This window comes from Misgurnus anguillicaudatus, chromosome 2 (genome assembly GCF_027580225.2).
Source record: "Misgurnus anguillicaudatus chromosome 2, ASM2758022v2, whole genome shotgun sequence".
Classification (NCBI taxonomy): domain Eukaryota; kingdom Metazoa; phylum Chordata; class Actinopteri; order Cypriniformes; family Cobitidae; genus Misgurnus; species Misgurnus anguillicaudatus.
This window is the reverse complement of record NC_073338.2, coordinates 7,692,646-7,710,919: the sequence shown is the minus strand read 5'-3', so window position 1 is coordinate 7,710,919 and position 18,274 is coordinate 7,692,646. Positions and strand designations below refer to the sequence as shown.

Genomic DNA, 18,274 nt, shown 5'->3' with positions numbered 1-18,274 from the left:
GACACAATAAAGTTTAAAAAATCACAAGCAGATTATAACTGGTGTATTTTATGTCATAGAACAAAACGTGAAATATTTAGAGGCTTTGTTAACCACAGACCTTATTTCAGGCGATTTAGCAAAAACCCATTCAAAAAACCCATAGACTTCAGGGCAAGGGAACCGGAAGTGCTAAAATGCTAACTCACTTCCGCGTTTTGGCCTACATAGTGACGCCATAACTTCGGCACTCTATAACGACAACTATAACATTTATTATATAATTTGATCTTTATATTATAATACTGTTATAAAGTGATTTAAAATTACCATTCTAAAATAAAAACACTGAAAAGCTGTTAACATATTCAGTGCATTTGTGATAAAGTGGGAAAATACAGTTTTGGTAAAGACAGTTTCTGCTTGATATATGATAGACAAATTAAAATATCTAAAATGTTTATATCGATTAAATGTTTACAAAATGACTAAAATGTTGATATTGGTCAAATGTTGCTATTTGTTAAATGTTATAAAATTACTAAAATGTGTATATTGGTTATGTTAAAATGGTTATAATATTAATAATAATCATTAGATGGAATTAAAAATTATAATTAACTTGTTTTATTGTTATGATATGTATGCATGTGATTGGTTATGCGTGTGTGTTTGCGTGGCCACGTACCTGCGTGCCTGTCGTCATGCGCAGATAGAGTGAACGTCCCGAGACGCGCTTTATTCAGGATAAAAGTACTGAAGAAGCAACACGTCTGTGATTTTCTCTCTTCATATTTCTATCTCTCCTTTCAGGTATGACCTAATAAAACAAAAGACACGGATGTGTTAAAGTGTAAATAGTGTTAAATGGTATATATTTGAGTTAAACGTGTTGGAAACAGTTTCTTATACTTTATCAATCGTTTTGAGTTGCACATGTATGAGCACATGGCTAGTATGTGTGCATCCTGATTAGCGTGTTGTACGCTGTATATAATAATCTCTAAGTTTATATTGTATATTTGATGTGTAAGAGTTGGTAATGTTTATGTATTATGCAAATCCAGTGTCAAAAGCCATCGCTAACTCATGTGTGCGGGTTATTTAACCCCTTCATGTCAATATGAGGTTTGTTATGAGCTACGTAGTTTTATTGAGAACATGCATGTCTTTACTGAATGTAAGCGTGTTATTTTGCAAATTTGTGTTATTGTAGCAAGTTTATTTTTGTTTAATATGTGCAGAAAAGAGAAAGCATTGAAAACAATACATAGAGTGAAGTTATTTAAACTCAAATTGTCTTTTAAAGAAGGGTAAATGTATATTGCCATCTTTTGTATGTTGCTGCAGTGTTGTGAAAATGTGCTGTTGTGAAAATATGATGTTGTGAAAATGTGTTTGAAAAATACATTCAGGATAAAAGTACTGAAGAAGCAACACGTCTGTGATTTTCTCTCTTCATATTTCTATCTCTCCTTTCAGGAGTACTACAATTTTGGAGGCACCGCTGGGATGAGTGTTGGGTGGTCTGACTCCTTCACAGCGAGAACCACCCAGTTACATTCATCTCTTACCCAGACATACAGCAGTGAGTCTGCAGTGTGAAGTGGAGTGACGAGGCTGATTTAGTGGTGCGTGCGCTTGAGACACAGTGAGTTCAGAAGCGACGGCACCTGGGTTAGCGAGGTAACCACCACTTTCAACACTGCTAAATACTGTAGAGAAAAAAAAAGAGAATGGATGCGCTTCAAAGTCTTCAGGAGGAGATAGGAGAAAAATTATGCACACTGTCAAGAGAGAAATTAATAGAACTCTGCTCTTTTTTACACATCACGTCAGTGAAAGATGTGACCCGCCTCTCGCTCATAAGGTCTATCAGCAGTCATTTATTGAGGAGTGAGCTGGAAGAACTAGAGGATAGTGGCATGGCAGAGTTATGTTCTATTTATGAGAAGATAAGTGACCTCACAGTGACCACTACAGACAGCCTGGAAAAACAGGTGGAGCCCGGACACGTCGAAAGAGACATGAACACGGCACAGAGGCTAGTAAAAGAAGCTAGTGCTGTGACTAAGTCATTTCAGGCCATGCATATTAATACTGCCAATGCGCACACCACATCAGTAGCTCAGGCAACATCAGACAGGAGGCGGACAGACCCTTCAGAACTGTCCCAAAGACACAGCGCGCCAGTCATTTGGCATAAAGAGTTTAAAATCTCAGGGTTGATCGGTGAACCAGGCCAAAAGGACAGATTATCATTCTCTAGTCTTGCTCGTCAAATTGAGAGTGGGCTGGCCAAGGGATACCCTGAACAGGAAATTATTGATGCAGTAATTAGATCCATTACACCTGGGCTTCAGCTGCGTAGCTATCTCGAAGGGAAAGCTGGTTTAACTCTTCCTACTCTGAGACGCATTCTCCGATCCCATTATCAAGAAAAAAATGCAACTGAATTATACAAACAATTAACCACCGAGGGCCAGGGTAGCAAAGAGACCCCACAAAACTTCCTGATACGTGCTCTTGACCTGAGACAAAAAATTCTGTTTGCCTCACAAGAAGATGACCCTGTGTTAGTGCAAAACATGTTTTTGCATTCAGTTTTAACAGGCTTGCAGAATGACCGTGTTCAAGGCGACTTACAGCCGTATCTATCTGACACTGCGATCTCCGATGAAGTATTGCTGGAAAAACTAAATGTTGCATGCTCTCGTGAGTCAGAGAGGCAAAACAAGCAGAAAACAACGCCAAGCCGTTGTTCACACCACCCAGCTAGATGAACCCGTCCCTGAACAAAAATGCCAGCCTAAACAGTCAAAGCTTGACTTGATGTCTCAGCTAAAAAGACTTAACAATGACATTATGCTGATCAAAGAGCAAATCCAACAACCACTAGTTGCACCACAGCATTGCTTTGCAGTTAACAGTGAAGAGTTTGCAGTGACCGCAGGACGTCTCCATCCGCAGAACATTACATGGACCAGCCCGTTGTCATCAGAGTGGAGCCCAGGGCCAGGTCATCAAGCACAGGGGTCGGATTCGGTCACACATGAACAACAACATTATCAATTTCAATCACAACATCCGCAATTTGGTGCTGTTTCACAGCAACAGTATGCAACAGCAGGGCCACGCCATGCATTGACACATTTAGCTCAACAACAACAGCCCCAGCACCATCACTTTCAAATACCACCCCAAGCCAGTCGGTCACTATACCCAGTCACACAACAATATCCAAATGAACTGTTGTCACAACCCCAACGCCAGTTTCAACCGCCCAGACGGCAGCAAGCTAGACAATGTTTTCACTGCCAACAGAGGGGAACCGCGGAGCTGTGCACCCATTGCTATTATTGTAGCAGCAGTGAACATTATGCAGCTGGTTGCAGAGTACGGGGTACGAGAAACTCGAGAGAGATCCAGTTAAATAGGCAAGGGTCGCTCCAAAGGGACAGGGAGTGACCCAAGAGACAAGCACGTCCCGAAAACGCATAACCCGACCACTCAAAACCAAATCGCAATACCCTTTGCCTCATGAGATAGACAGCATAATAACAGCCCAATGCAGAGTTAATCAGCACTCCCCAGTAACCTCCCTAGTTGGCAAGCAATGCCTGGTGGCCTGTTATTTGCAAGGACATGAGACAGAAGCTTTATGGGACACAGGTTCCCAGGTGTGTATTATTGATGAACAATGGAAAGACAGCTACATACCAGAATTAAGACTGAGGGATATTTCTGAAGCCACAGAGACACCTGAACACCTACATCTCGTGGCGGCCAATGATACTGACATGCCGTACGGGGGGTGGGTCGAGGTGACGTTCAAGTTGGCCTCCCCTGCTGAAAGAGTGAAAGAATTAGTCATCCCTATGCTTGTTCTAAAGGGTCAGCAACTACCTAAACCTATCATTGGATTTAATGTAATCGAGCAAATGATGAAACAAAAAGGCACTGACGATGTAGACAAAGTGACTAACAGGCAGCTGTACCAAACCGTTGTAAACGCCTTTCCCAACCTGAAAAGAGGCCGAGTGCATACCTTCATCAATCTGGTGACAGCTGATGATCTTGGCGAGTATACAGTGAGTACTGCCAAGGGATCTGTGAACATACCAAGGCACACGGTTACCCAAATACAGTGCAAAGTTAAAATGCCACGTGTGAGGCAAGACAGTGTGTTGCTGTTTGAGCCATGTGTTACCCCTCAACACCCTGAGGGTCTCGAACTGTTTGACACTCTACTGGAGGTGAAAAAAGGTACCTACCCTTTGGTCACTCTGAGCGTGCAGAACGAGACCGACCACGATATTATCCTTGGAGGTGGAGTGGAGCTGGGCCAGGTGCAACCAGTTAAATCAGTCTTACCTGCGACAATGATATCCCCAAGGGAAACAGGATCTGTGACTCAGGTTAGGGTTGATGAGACACCAAAGGGAACGGAGGAAGACAGCCTGTGGGATCCCCCAGTTGACTTAAGCCATCTAACTGTACAACAACAACAACAAGTGAAACAGATATTAAGGGAGGAGTGCCAGGCTTTTTCAAAATCCGACGACGAGATTGGCTGTGCCAAGGGACTTCAAATGAGTATCTCCTTGAATGACAGTACCCCTGTAGCTCGGACATACAATTCAGTTCCAAAGCCTTTGTACCAGGAGATGAAAGACTACCTACAGGACTTAATAGCTCAAGGGTGGGTAGAAAAGTCCAACTCCTCGTATTCCTCACCAGTTGTGTGTGTCCGGAAAAGGGATGGCAGCCTTAGACTGTGCATAGATTACAGAGACTTGAATCAGAAGACAGTACCTGACTGCCAGCCGATCCCTCGAGTGCAGGACATCTTAGATGGCCTTGGGGGTAATTCTTGGTTCTCTCTGCTCGACCAAGGGAAAGCGTATCACCAAGGCTTCATAACCCCAGAGAGCAGGCCACTAACAGCATTTACAACCCCCTGGGGTTTATATGAATGGGTTCGCATCCCCTTTGGCCTTATGAATGCTCCTGCAGCGTTCCAGCGGTTCATGAAGGAATGTTTGGAAGGATTGAGAGACAAGATCTGTGTGCCATACCTGGACGATGTCTTGGTCTTCACAAAGTCATTTGATGAGCAAGTGGAGGCAGTGAGGAGGGTACTGAGGCAATTATGTACCCATGGGATTAAATTAAAACCACAGAAATGCGACATGTTTAAGAACGAAGTGAGATACCTGGGGAGAATTGTGTCTGCAGAGGGTAGTTGCTTGGACCCCGCTGACACAGCTGCCGTAACAGCTTTGAAGGACAAGCCACCAAGCACTGTAGGTGAGCTACGTAAGATCTTGGGCCTGCTCAGCTACTACCGTCGGTACATAAAGGATTTTTCAAGAACTGCCAGTCCGCTGTATAACCTTTTGAAGGGCAAAACCAATGACAGGGAAAGTTTAGCAAAGACAAAGAAAAGGACAGTAAGGAACAAGTGGGGCTCGGCAGTGCCATCAAACCAGCGGATTGAATGGACAACAAACCACCAAGAAGTCTTGGAGGAATTGATTGAGTGTTTGGTTCAACCACCTGTGTCAGGGTTCCCAGAGTTCTCTGAACCATTCATCCTCCATACAGATGCATCAAATCAAGGCTTGGGGGCTGTTCTATACCAACAACAAGGTGGAAAGTTGAGGGTGATTGCTTACGGGTCCAGAACATTGACAGCGGCTGAGAAGAATTACCACCTCCACAGCGGGAAGCTGGAATTCCTCACCCTCAAGTGGGCTGTGACTGAAAAATTTAGGGACTATTTGTACTATGCCCCAACTTTCACTGTGTACAGTGATAATAATCCCTTGACCTATGTACTCTCCTCTGCAAAACTTAATGCAACCGGGTGCCGATGGGTTGGTGAGTTAGCGGATTTCCATTTTACAATCCGCTACCGGCCAGGAAGAGAGAATGTGGATGCAGACACGTTGTCTAGGATGCCATTGGATGTCGGGACTGTGATGAAAGAGTACACAGAGGAGCTACCATCAGATTGCATCGGAGCAATGATACAGGCAGTAGAAATACAGGATGAGCTGGGTCCCAACATGACTGTCAGATACAAGGATGTAATGACATGGAGAGACACAGATGAAATATCACCAACATCTTTGTCAAAAGAGGAGATTCGACAGGCACAGAGTGACGATAAGGACATCAAAGTGATTGTCGAGCACTTACAGTCTGGGTCCCGACCAAACTCAAAGCAGTGGCGGGCAGTCAGCCCAAAAGCCAGAGGTTTAAGCCGAGAATGGGACAAGTTACAAATAGATGAACATGGCATACTGTACCGTAAAACGTCACAGCGGACACAGCTTGTGTTACCACCCAAGTTCAAGCACATTGTCCTGAGAAAACTACATGATGAGATGGGCCACCAAGGGCTGGATAGGACAACAAGCCTTATAAGAGACCGTTTTTTCTGGCCACAGATGCAGAAGGACATTAAGCATCATGTGCTAAGGGCGTGTCCGTGCATTAAGCAAAAAAAACCTTGCCGGGAGACACGAGCACCCCTAAAGAGCATCGAGACAACTTACCCGTTTGAGCTGGTCTCGATTGATTTTCTCCATCTGGATAAGTGTAAGGGAGGATATGAGTACATCCTAGTTGTCATCGACCACTTTACTCGATTTGTTCAAGCATATGCTACCACATCAAAGTCAGGCAAAACGGTGGCTGACCGACTGTTTAACGATTTCGCCCTTAAGTTTGGATTCCCTTCAAGGATCCACCATGACCAAGGTGGAGAATTTGAGAACCAGTTGTTCGACCAACTAAGGAAGTACAGCGGTATTACAGCATCAAGAACAACCCCTTACCATCCACAAGGAAATGGCCAGGTGGAAAGATTCAATCGAACCATACTACAGATGCTCAAGACTCTGACAGAGAAGGAGAAATCCAATTGGAAGGAGGCACTTAACTAGTCTTCGCATACAACTGCACTAAATGTGAGGTTACCGGCTTCTCGCCATTTTACCTATTGTTTGGTCGCTCCCCAAGACTCCCTGTGGATGCGTTGTTCGGACTTGACCAGGATCGCGGCACCACTAATCAGTGAGAGTATGTAGAACGTTGGACAAAGGGAATGCAAGAGGCTTATGAGATTGCACGGGACCATGGAAAAAAGTCTGCTGAAAGGAACAAGCGAAATTACGACCACAAAGTAAGATGTGCTGACCTGTACCCTGGAAGCAGAGTTCTTGTGAAAAATCTCACTCCGCGAGGGGGTCCTGGAAAGCTACGGAACTACTGGGAGGACGAAGTTCATGTTGTAATCCGTCAAGCCATAGAGGATGTCCCTATTTACGAGGTGAAACCTGAGCAAGGGAAAGGAAGGTCAAGAGTTTTACACAGAAATTTACTTCTACCATGTGATTACTTACCATCAGCCATTGCAGAGGAAAAGGACTCCACACCTAACCAACCAAGGAAAAAGAGGGGTCACGTACCTGCGTGCCTGTCGTCATGCGCAGATAGAGTGAACGTCCCGAGACGCGCTTTATTCAGGATAAAAGTACTGAAGAAGCAACACGTCTGTGATTTTCTCTCTTCATATTTCTATCTCTCCTTTCAGGTATGACCTAATAAAACAAAAGACACGGATGTGTTAAAGTGTAAATAGTGTTAAATGGTATATATTTGAGTTAAACGTGTTGGAAACAGTTTCTTATACTTTATCAATCGTTTTGAGTTGCACATGTATGAGCACATGGCTAGTATGTGTGCATCCTGATTAGCGTGTTGTTCGCTGTATATAATAATCTCTAAGTTTATATTGTATATTTGATGTGTAAGAGTTGGTAATGTTTATGTATTATGCAAATCCAGTGTGAAAAGCCATCGCTAACTCGTGTGTGCGGGTTATTTAACCCCTTCATGTCAATATGAGGTTTGTTATGAGCTACGTGGTTTTATTGAGAACATGCATGTCTTTACTGAATGTAAGCGTGTTATTTTGCAAATTTGTGTTATTGTAGCAAGTTTATTTTTGTTTAATATGTGCAGAAAAGAGAAGGCATTGAAAACAATACATAGAGTGAAGTTATTTAAACTCAAATTGTCTTTTAAAGAAGGGTAAATGCATATTGCCATCTTTTGTATGTTGCTGCAGTGTTGTGAAAATGTGCTGTTGTGAAAATGTGATGTTGTGAAAATGTGTTTGAAAAATATTATTCAGGATAAAAGTACTGAAGAAGCAACACGTCTGATTTTCTCTCTTCATATTTCTATCTCTCCTTTCAGGAGTACTACACATTCAATAAATGACACAATTTCTGCTTGAGTGAGACTGGACTGAACAAACATGACGTCACATAAAAAACTTCAGATAAAAATTAATTAGAGAACACACAATGATGTGACTTCACAAGCATCTGGTTGGAGAACACAATGCTATGAGTTCACCTGATTAAATTAAACCTTGCTCAAAGTCCATCAGGTTTTTAACAAGGGTGGGCACACAGGGATTCACAGTTGCTTGCCTTTCCTGCACAAGGATCCCTGTCTTCTTGGACAGATTTACCTGGCTATCTTCTGTTCTCCTCTCGATGTTCACACCAGTTAAGCATCTAGAAATGTACATGAAGAGAAGTAAAGCTTAATTACACTCAAGACAGGCCATTCATCAGGATGTGGTCCTGAAGTTTAGGGGAGCAAACTTGTCAGCTTTCGGCGAAATGCACCATTTTGGATCCTAACTTTGTAAATGTTTCATCGAAGTAGAATTTCTGAATCCATCTCAATACAAACATATCGCATACCTACCTTACCAAAATAAACAGTGCAACGACCCTTTCAGACCCTTTGCCTCCTCCAGCTGTTTGCATCTCGTGGTAAAGCAGTAAAGTTACCAATGTTAATTTGGGTTTTTGCTCTTTGCTGATCCAGGCAGTTTTTGCTGTTTTATTTATTTTATTTTTTATTTAACCAGTAAAGAAATCCCATTGAGATTCAGAATCTCTTTTTAAGGGAGTCCTGGCAAAGACAGCAGAATAAAGTTTCATAATTAAAATATACAGCAAAAACAGACAACATAAAACATAGAAAAAGAGAAAAAAAGATGGCAAATTAACATAATCTCCACATAATCACCAGCAGCACTCAGTATCAGCACATGTGTATATAGTCCTCAAGTAATCCTTTATCCTAATTTTAAACTGCATCAATGTTGGTAGATGTTCTAATTTAAGATGTTTCTGCAGCTTGTACCAGAATGACGGGGCAAACAATTTAAAGGCACTTTCACCGAAAACAGTTCGCATTCGGGGAATGTCATAAATGATTTGTCCATTTAATCTAAGATTACATTTCCCAGTAGTGACTTTAGGAATCAGGAGAGAACATAAATAAGAAGGCAGTTTATACATTATGGCCTTATAAAGAAAAACCAATACCAATGCTCCAACTTGCGATTATGCAAAGAAGGCCAACCAACTCTCTCATACAAGTTACAGTGATGCGTACGAAAGCTGGAATTAGTTACAAAGTGCTGCATGGTATACTGAGTCCAGCATTTTCAAAGAAGATTTCTTGGCATGCATATAATAAATATCACCATAATCTAGCTTTGACAAAAATGTAGCTTGTATCTCGCACTAAAAGAAAAACAGCCTTTATTTCCATAATAGAAACCCAACATAACTAAGTTTTTTGTTAGACATTCTATATGCTGCTTAAAAGGCAAACTTTCTTCTAGATAGAAGTCAAAATATTTGTAGACTGATACTTGTTCAATTACTCTCTCATCTAGAGTAACCATGTTACTCTGTTGTTGTTATAAAACATGTCTTTCGTTTTGTGGCTCCTGTGCAGGTCAATTCAGCAGAAAAGTTTGCCATTCTCCCTGTTTACAGACGGGAGGTGAGCGCACATGAACGCGCCAATGACGTATGGTGTCTGCGTGGACTAGCTGCGCGGTGGGCATTCAAATTACGCTTACGGATGAGGGACAAAAAAAGGCAATGTCTGTTTGGACCGAGATCTAGGAAACCAATCATTTGATTTAAATCATTGATATGATTTGATATGGCACTGTTCAAGCTGTAAGCTAAGTGCACTTTCATTGGTCTCATGGTTACCTGTGTTGCCTGTTTGAATGTGTTCCCCACTAGGTTGCCTGACACTACGTACGAATAGATTGTACCTCTTGTTTGTTAGGGAAAATCTGCATCAGTATACAGAGATTTTAGCATTCAAGTTGTATGGCATCCATTCCTTCCTACACTGTGGTTGATGTAGTTCAAGGGTCTGGGCTGTTCGTTGATTAACAGTCTGATCTGTGTTCTGCCTAAACTCTGCAGCTGTCCTATAGATAGCTACAATGTAGCGCAATGCCCGACGCAAGTGTATTTTGCTAGTTTCAACCCGGCGCACTGATGGTTTTCACGTTTAGTGCCATGTTATTTAAATAGAAAATGCATTTGTGCCCAATTTTGCGCCCATTGGCGTTCTGGTCTGAAAACAAGGTGTGATCAGGTGCATTGTTGGCGCGTTGCTATTTTGAGGCAACTAAAATAGACTACGCCATTGACCAACAAAATCCTGGTCTAAAGTCTAAAGTCAATGGTGCGCTAGTAATATGCACCTACAGTATAAACGGGACGACAACGTGGGCTTGCTTATCACATACATGGATTCACAGCAGCACAAAAACTGATTTATTGTATATGATGATTATATATGAGTATATGAGTACCTGTGGATATGGTAAGATGAGAAAACATTTTCAAGTAAATGACTAATTTTTACTTTTAAAAATTGTCTCGGGTCTTTCGTTTAAAAAAATAATTTATGCACGTCGGGTTCGGGCATAAAGTGATTAGGGTCATTTCGGTTCGGGTACATTTTTTTGGACCCGAGAAGACCTCTAATTTCAATCTAAGCTGGCCTCACACGGGGCACCAGTTAATGTAGTGATTTTCACACGGGCAACAATTGGGTAGTATGCCATACACAGGACACTGGAGGTTTCACCTCAAGTGTGTGTACTTGTGTGTGTGTCAGATGACGCCTCCCTCCTCTACTTCTGGGCACCAGCTAAAGAATTTCACTTTAATAATAAGAACCATCTACATAGACTATTCAATAAATAAGAAAATATGTAAATTAGAGGGAGTTTGTTATCTAATTTATCTGAAGGATTTTGCGAGATTCTGGCTAACTTGTAGATCCCTTTAACTGTATTATCAACACAAGGAAGACACAGTTGTAATAAAATGGAATGTATTAACAAAAGATAAACAAAAATAACTTAAACACTACTAAATGATACTAAACTACTAAAGAACACAAAAAATAGAAACTAAAATGCAAAGAATAGAAAATATCAGTGACTGAGTTGAAATGACAGATTGAATATGGTAGAATGTTTTCTGTTTATCATAGAGTGACAACCTTATTTCTTATAACACAAATAATTAAAGAACCATTAAAGAATTTGTTGAACATTAAAGATATCAGTAATGCAATTTTAAAAAGCATCTATAGTAAATAGCTACTGACAGAATACACCAATGATAAGGTTTCAGGAAAGAGTTTGGCTAAGTGATATTTATGTTCTCTACAATCGAATGAGCAGAGGTGTAAAGAGTAGCTGTCAACACAAAGAGACATTGTAGGTCAGTGAAAACCAAGAAAGTTTATTTATGAGGTTTTACTTCCTAATATAGAAAATAATTCAAAATTTTGACCTGGCAGAATAAACAGATATTAAACATTGTCATAGTCTTTTGACAAAAAATTATTTGGTTTTAGTCATATTTTTGTTATCTGAATTAATTTAGTCTTAATTTTATTCAATTAAATGCCATGAAATTTTAGTCGACGAAATCTACATTAAATTTAATTTAAACCCATTTAATTTTAGACTAGTGTCATTGTGTTGAATGTGCCATGCTGACAAATATATAGACTAAGGGTGTTTTCACATAAGGTGGTGCGGCCTCGGAGCGCACCAAAATACATTGTATCATTTTTCAGTTAGTGCGGTCCGTGTTCACATATATATATTTTTGTGTACATGAAATGCCGCACCGTACACCATGTGACAACGGTCAGCGCTGTCATTGGTCTCTGACAGCTCTAACCTTCTCATGACCACCCCCATGTTTCCACGACAACCAGCCTGACAGGGAGAGCGCAGCTATCAAGATGCGGAGATAAACAATGCACGTCTTTGCGAAGTTTCTTTGCTTTAACGCGAAATTGCGTAGCTGTTCTATTAAAGCATTTCTAATGGAGCCGTTTGCTCAAAAGCCCGTAATGTCACTATTTGTTCATGAAGCCCCTCAGTTGTGTGTGTACGTAACTTGCAACCACAGATTCTATCCATCACCCTCTGACACGTTCGTCTTGTTTTTACTCGTTGACGAATAAACAATGTAGTGAGTAACGGTAAGTGTCATTTCAAATGTAGTGGAGTAAAGAGTACAAATACCCAATCAAAAATGTAGTTGAGTAGAGAGTAAAAGTTGCTTATATTTTTGATACTCAGTTCAAATCATCTTCGTAAGTTGGTGTATGGTTAAATGACTCATTACATGACGAATGAAGACTCTCTCGCCTGCCCCTACTGTCTGTAGGAAGAATACCACACTTGGTCGATGAAGTATTTTTGTTATTTCTATGAATGTATATTATGGGGTAGCTAGGTGGCTAGCGGAGATCGTTTGTTTGGTCGCAAACATGGGTATAGTTTTTAGGTAGTCAGTTCTACACCTCTTTTATTTTTTTGTGTGGCCACGCGTCATAGTGTTTTGTTGGTAAAAAGACTTGTATTCTAAGATTTTCTACGATCGTCGCAGTTCTCAGCGCGCTAAGTGGCTAGGGGAGATTTTGGCTTGATATAGCTGGATGCTGCCCTGCTATGTGGCTAATTTAGCTTGCACATTGCATCCAGGTGCTACTTTGCTTTTATTTGGCACAGGTGTAGCTTGTTTGCAGTGCACATTCTGTATTGATCCATAATATGCTACAAATCCTCGTAAAATACAATGAAGCCAAAACTCAAACTATTTTCCGTGTAGTCAATAGACACACAAGTGTAGTCATCAGACAAATATTGCCTAATTTCAAAACATTCCACAACAATTACCTATATGCATGCAATTTCAAAATGTACTGTTAGAAATGTAGCAAAATGCTGTCTTATTTTTTTTTCTAGTTACAAGCGCTGGCAGGTTACATCCACACCAAGCAAGACCCACTCCAAACTACCAACACCACCTGTTTCCAGTATCACAGAAGACTCAGATCGAGACCTGTACGTTTTCTTTCCCAGCCTTTATTTGTGCTGCCTGTCATTTTGTATTTCCAGTTACTACTGGACTGTTTTACGTTTCAGGGATGTTCCTGTAAATCTTCCTGAGCTTTGTGTGCAGCCGTAGAGAGGGAGAAGTTGGCGATTTGGAAACGAGGTGAAGTTCACCGTTATATGATAGTATGGTTTGTTTTCATAGAGGGTTTCTTGATCTGCTTTTTTGTGGCTGTTGGCTTATGCTTTGGAGTCTCTATTTTTCTGCTTGCAGCATGCACTCTATGAGCATTGAAGAGCACCACCACGAGTCTTCAGATGAAGAGGGGGCCAATGATTTTAGGAATACCATGTACGTGCTGTCCATTAGTCTTTCGTTTAATTCCATTGACCTCTTTCCTCTATTTGAAATATCTGTATGTGTTGTCTGAACCGCATTGAGTTTGATGAATTTGCGGCAGATCCAAGTCTCTTGGGGTTGGAGGGAGACAGTTCAGATGAGGATTTTGTCCCTTCTCTTCATTTACGGTATGTTTGCATTTTTTTAAATAAATTTTGAGTGGAAGTTGAGCGACATTTGTCGGCCGTAAAATGCAGCTTCTTTCTAATCTGCACTACAACATTATCTTTAGAATATGTACTCATGTAATTCTTCATGTGAAGTACTTTGTTTAAAGATAATCAATATGGATATTCAACTCTTCAGAATGGTTGGAGATAAGGCAAATGAACTGGCTGAAATCAGTGTGGATGAGGCCCTAATAGACATTGACATACCCGACCCTCCCGCTCCTGAATCAGAGTACGCCGCACATTCTCAAAAAGTACTCTCTGAGGATGATCTGGTTGGTAAAACTGCCAGCATAAAATATAACAACAATTTGCTTGATCTCGCCATGCACTTGAAACTACCAGTGCAAAAGTGCACCTTTGCAGACAGAGTGCTAGGCATAGCATGCTCTGGTGCACAACCTTTTCAAGTTGCCATGAAAACACGTGGGACAGGAGTAGTTTTAGAATGGGTAAGGTTGTCTTGAATTAGATTTTTTTATAGGGTGCTACTAATGTCACTATTGTATGTATGTTTGTATTATTTCTAACATAGCACTGCCATTTCTTTACATTAGTTATGCCCCTTTGGTCACTCCATGTGAAAATGGAATTCACAGCCAACCTTGAAATTCGGCATGCAGGGGGGTGACTTTATGCTGTCTGCCAACATTCTTCTGTCCGGGAACAACTACAGAAAAGTAGCTCTACTCTTCAAGTTTATGTTGATGGGTATGGCTACCGAATCCACATTCTACAGAATCCAGGATGCTTACTGCATAGAGCCGGTGCAGGAGTATTGGGATAAAACTAGAGCAGAAGTCATAGACCGTTTACGGCAGAAGGACCATGTTGTTCTCCTGGGTGAGGAACAGTCTTACACGTTTGACCATCTTTTAAACTGAGAAGTCTGTATTATGTGCTATGATTGTACGCTGGAATCTGTGATTCTAATGCTTTTAATGTCTGTTTGCAATAGGTGATGGCAGAATGGATTCTCCTGGTAAGTTCTGTGTGTAAGTACTGTCAAAATTGAGATTTAGATTTGTATATATGTACTGTTGTACTGCTTTATCATTGTCTTCTAATATTTGTGATTTTTATGTTGATGATGCCTTTTAGACTGAAATAGCATCACGGCTTCTCTGAGACTGTCAAACTGTTCTTTTAGCATTTTGCCTTGTAGAGGGTGCAACCCTCAAGGTTAACAATCAAAAAGTATGTCCATGCAAAATGTCCACTGTATCTCACACCTCCTCTTGTGAATTGCATAATCCGAATTAGATTTTTCCTGTGGTTAGATATTGGGATGTGTAAATTATGTCTGCTGCTCTTGATTGATAGCTCATAGCGTCTTTCCTCATTGAATGTTATTCTGACAGCCTCTGTAATAATGTACACAAGTTATATGCTGACAGTTGTGCTTTTTCCTCAGGTCATTGTGCCCAGTTCGGCACATACACTACAATTGAACAAGACTCCAGAGATGTGGTCCACATTGTTTCCGTTGATAAACGCGAAACAAATAAAAACTTGGTCATCATGGAGAAGGAGTGCTTTGTTCGCACAATGGATGTGCTCCTTCCAGAGCTTTCTATAAAGGAAGTGGTCACTAATGCCCACCCACAAATCACAGCATTACTGAGTAAGGAGAATTTTTGGTTATGGTGAAGTCAAAGCCTATAGACTGTCCCAAGTTCATGTTTGATTGCTGTTCCCACAGGGCCTCATTTTTAACATGCAATATGTAATTAGAAATTAAAACGAAACTATCATTATTGTTTACATTGTTTCCATGGTCTCTCTTTGTTATAGATCCAGAGCATGGCAAATATAAAGCATGGGGTATTCAGCACTCACTGGATATCTGGCATGCAGCCAAGAGCCTGAGCAGGAAGCTTCGACAGGTATGCATCAGTACATTTAAAAACATGTGACCAGTTTCTATATGTTGTCTTGGTGTTGTTTAAAGATGCTAGCGATTGCGTACCTTGATCAGGCTGGGCCCGTGAAAAGTCAGACTGGTATTCAGCCATGGATCAAGGACATAGTCAACCACTTTTGGTACTGCAGTAAGCATGCGGACACAGAGGAGCAGTTCAAGGTATGGTTAATGAAAAATGTGTTATGACAGTTTAGTTCATATGCTAGCAGAGCATGTTTGTGGCTCCATTTACTATACAACTTTTCTTTTATGCAGATGATGTGGGTTGGTGTACTTCACCATGTCTGCAATGAGCAGTTCTGGGCAACCAGTTGCTGCGAACATGAGCCACTCGACGAAGACAGCCAGGACAAGCCTTAGATCATACAAGGTTCAGCTGCTCACAAGGCACTTACTGCTGTTGTCCTTGAGAAAAGATGGATGACTCTGGTGAAGAAATTCATAAACTTCAGGTAAATATCTGTAAGACATGATTGTGTTCACCCAAGTTACTTTTGAATTTCAGGTATTCCTCACTCAAGTGTTTGTTTCAAATGCAGCATAGTTGACTTAACTTCAATGTAATCTCTAATGTGGATTTCATTTCGTATTATGTAAAAATATAAGACAAAAATAATACTAATTATAATAATAATGTATTACCACCAGTGTTGTTGTAATTATCCATCTCTCCCACCCACACAGGACCACATCTGATTTGGAGTCTTTCCAAAATCACATTTTGATGTATGCAGCAAAGCGCATGGCCTACTCACCGTTTGTTTACAAGACTCGGACATTGCTGGCAGCCATTGATTATAATAAACTCAATCAACGCCTCCCAGCACGCAACAGAGATGGACAGAAAATGTAGGTATTTTTGTGACATGTTTTTCTTTTTTTTATATTGTGAAATGACTAACGACACACATGTTATTCTTGCACTCTAGTTACAGACAGAAGTACTACAAAAAATCAAAAAGCTGGAGCGTTTACACAATGAAGTAGAAGAAGCACTACACGTATATTCCAGAGATCCAGAGGGCCATTCTTGCCAGGAGACTGGGAAGGGGGTCTGGTCTTCCCCGCAAACAGACGCCAAGGCCTGATGACCCAAGGCGTCTAGGTGTACTTGCTCCACAACAGCTATCAACCACATCAGAACTAGTGGCGATTCATGTCTCACGAGGGGACAGGGGTCCCAGAGAATTGGAGTACAATTTAACAGTTTTTATATGGCAATCCTGTTAAGTGGCGTGTTGGAGGAACCCAATCGCAGACAGGAGGTACTAACAAAAGACTTTTATTATATAATAAACAGAAAATAAAACCCACGAGGGGGCAAAACAATATAAACAGGATACAAAAACAGAGGGTGAGAACACTAAAAGGACTAGACCAAAACTACACTAAACACTAGTCAAGATAACACTAAAAACTAAACTTGACAAAACACTAAATATAACTCACACTTGACTATGACTAGACTGGACTTGAGACAGAGTACTTACAGGATATAGGAACAATGCACAAGCACAGGACAATGAATACAAGAGGATTAAATAGGGGAGCAAATCAAGAGGGGAGCAGGTGATATAAATCAAACAATGATGAGGATGACAAGGGAGCGGGGTAAAAGAGACAAGACACAGAGAACATGTGGTCCAGTAAACCAATACTAAGACCACGTGAACCCACACAAAACATGGGTCTGTCATGATTCTGCCACAAGACTAGATTAAACAAACGACAAGATGGCAGAACCATGACAAATCCACACAAAATTTTGTACATAAAAAGAACTGATTCTGAAAGTTTGTCCAAAATATTTTTTTATTTAGAAATATACTGTGAAAGACATGTAGGCATACATACAGCTGGGATGAAAAGTGGTAAGAACAAGTATGGTAACAACAAACTATTAACAATATGTTAACAAATAGTACTATGCTGCAACTGTTGTAAATTACGATAGGCGGCTCACCCTGAATCCAGTGTACTGCCCTCTGGGGTCAGGGAAAGTGTCCCTTATTCTACAAACACAACAGCTGGGTATTACCACTCGGTTGCCCACACCCAGGCGGCCATGCTGCCACAAGACAAACTGCCTATAAGCTGCATGTCTAAACTGCCTTATAACAGCATTATCAGCCAGTGCAAATATGTCGTTCCAGGCTGCCCTGGCCAGCCGCAACACACCCTCATCTAAAATATAAAAGTCCATGTAGGCCATTTTGCTAATGCATTGCTGTGGATGTTGCCGGCAGCATTTCCTCTCCTGGTCTGTGTTCATCTCCCGGCAGTTTCCACAGACACACCAGTGAAGTCCGGCAGGGTCAGGGTCTGGGTCAGGACGCAGGGGCACCTCCAGAAATGACAGAATGTCAAACATCACCTGGTTATCACTCTCTCTAAGATCAGGTCCTTCTCTGAGGTGTCTAGTGAATGAAGTGTATCCTAAAACACAAAATAATATGTATAATTACACAGGTCTTTGAGCAAAATAAAAAGACATATCTAGTCTTGTTACACTATTTGGCAAA

General features: G+C 41.0%; 2 protein-coding genes and 2 long non-coding RNA genes across 4 annotated transcripts; 3 read left to right on the top strand and 1 right to left on the bottom strand.

Moving 5' to 3' along the window:
* Window positions 1-538: 538 nt before the first annotated feature.
* On the bottom strand, window positions 539-7,837 carry LOC141367262 (uncharacterized). Its single transcript, XR_012371556.1, has 2 exons — window positions 7,458-7,837; window positions 539-799 (listed from the first exon to the last, which is right to left on the bottom strand). It is a non-coding gene; the product is annotated as an uncharacterized lncRNA (long non-coding RNA).
* LOC129441594 (uncharacterized) lies at window positions 653-2,762 on the top strand. The gene is made up of 2 exons (XM_055201253.2): window positions 653-792; window positions 1,462-2,762. Exon 2 carries the CDS (start codon window positions 1,716-1,718, stop codon window positions 2,760-2,762), a length of 1,047 nt encoding a protein of 348 aa, XP_055057228.2. The 5' UTR covers window positions 653-792; window positions 1,462-1,715.
* Window positions 7,838-7,892: 55 nt separating the features above from the next.
* Window positions 7,893-15,478, top strand: LOC129443302 (uncharacterized). Its single transcript, XM_073857976.1, has 7 exons — window positions 7,893-7,897; window positions 13,169-13,267; window positions 13,533-13,610; window positions 13,965-14,103; window positions 14,428-14,671; window positions 14,787-14,810; window positions 15,243-15,478. The coding sequence occupies exons 1-7, from the start codon at window positions 7,893-7,895 to the stop codon at window positions 15,476-15,478; spliced, it is 825 nt and encodes a 274-aa protein (XP_073714077.1).
* A 150-nt stretch (window positions 15,479-15,628) lies between these two features.
* Window positions 15,629-16,598, top strand: LOC141366028 (uncharacterized). The gene is made up of 3 exons (XR_012370963.1): window positions 15,629-15,911; window positions 16,008-16,204; window positions 16,437-16,598. It is a non-coding gene; the product is annotated as an uncharacterized lncRNA (long non-coding RNA).
* Window positions 16,599-18,274: the final 1,676 nt, after the last annotated feature.

Coding starts and splice junctions, on each gene's coding strand:
- LOC129443302 (XM_073857976.1), top strand. Junction 13,268..13,532: donor GAAGACTCAGATCGAGACCT/GTACGTTTTCTT, acceptor TTCTGCTTGCAG/CATGCACTCTATGAGCATTG. Junction 14,672..14,786: donor GGACCATGTTGTTCTCCTGG/GTGAGGAACAGT, acceptor TGTTTGCAATAG/GTGATGGCAGAATGGATTCT.
- LOC129441594 (XM_055201253.2), top strand. CDS start 1,716: ATGGATGCGCTTCAAAGTCTTCAGGAGGAGATAGGAGAAAAATTATGC.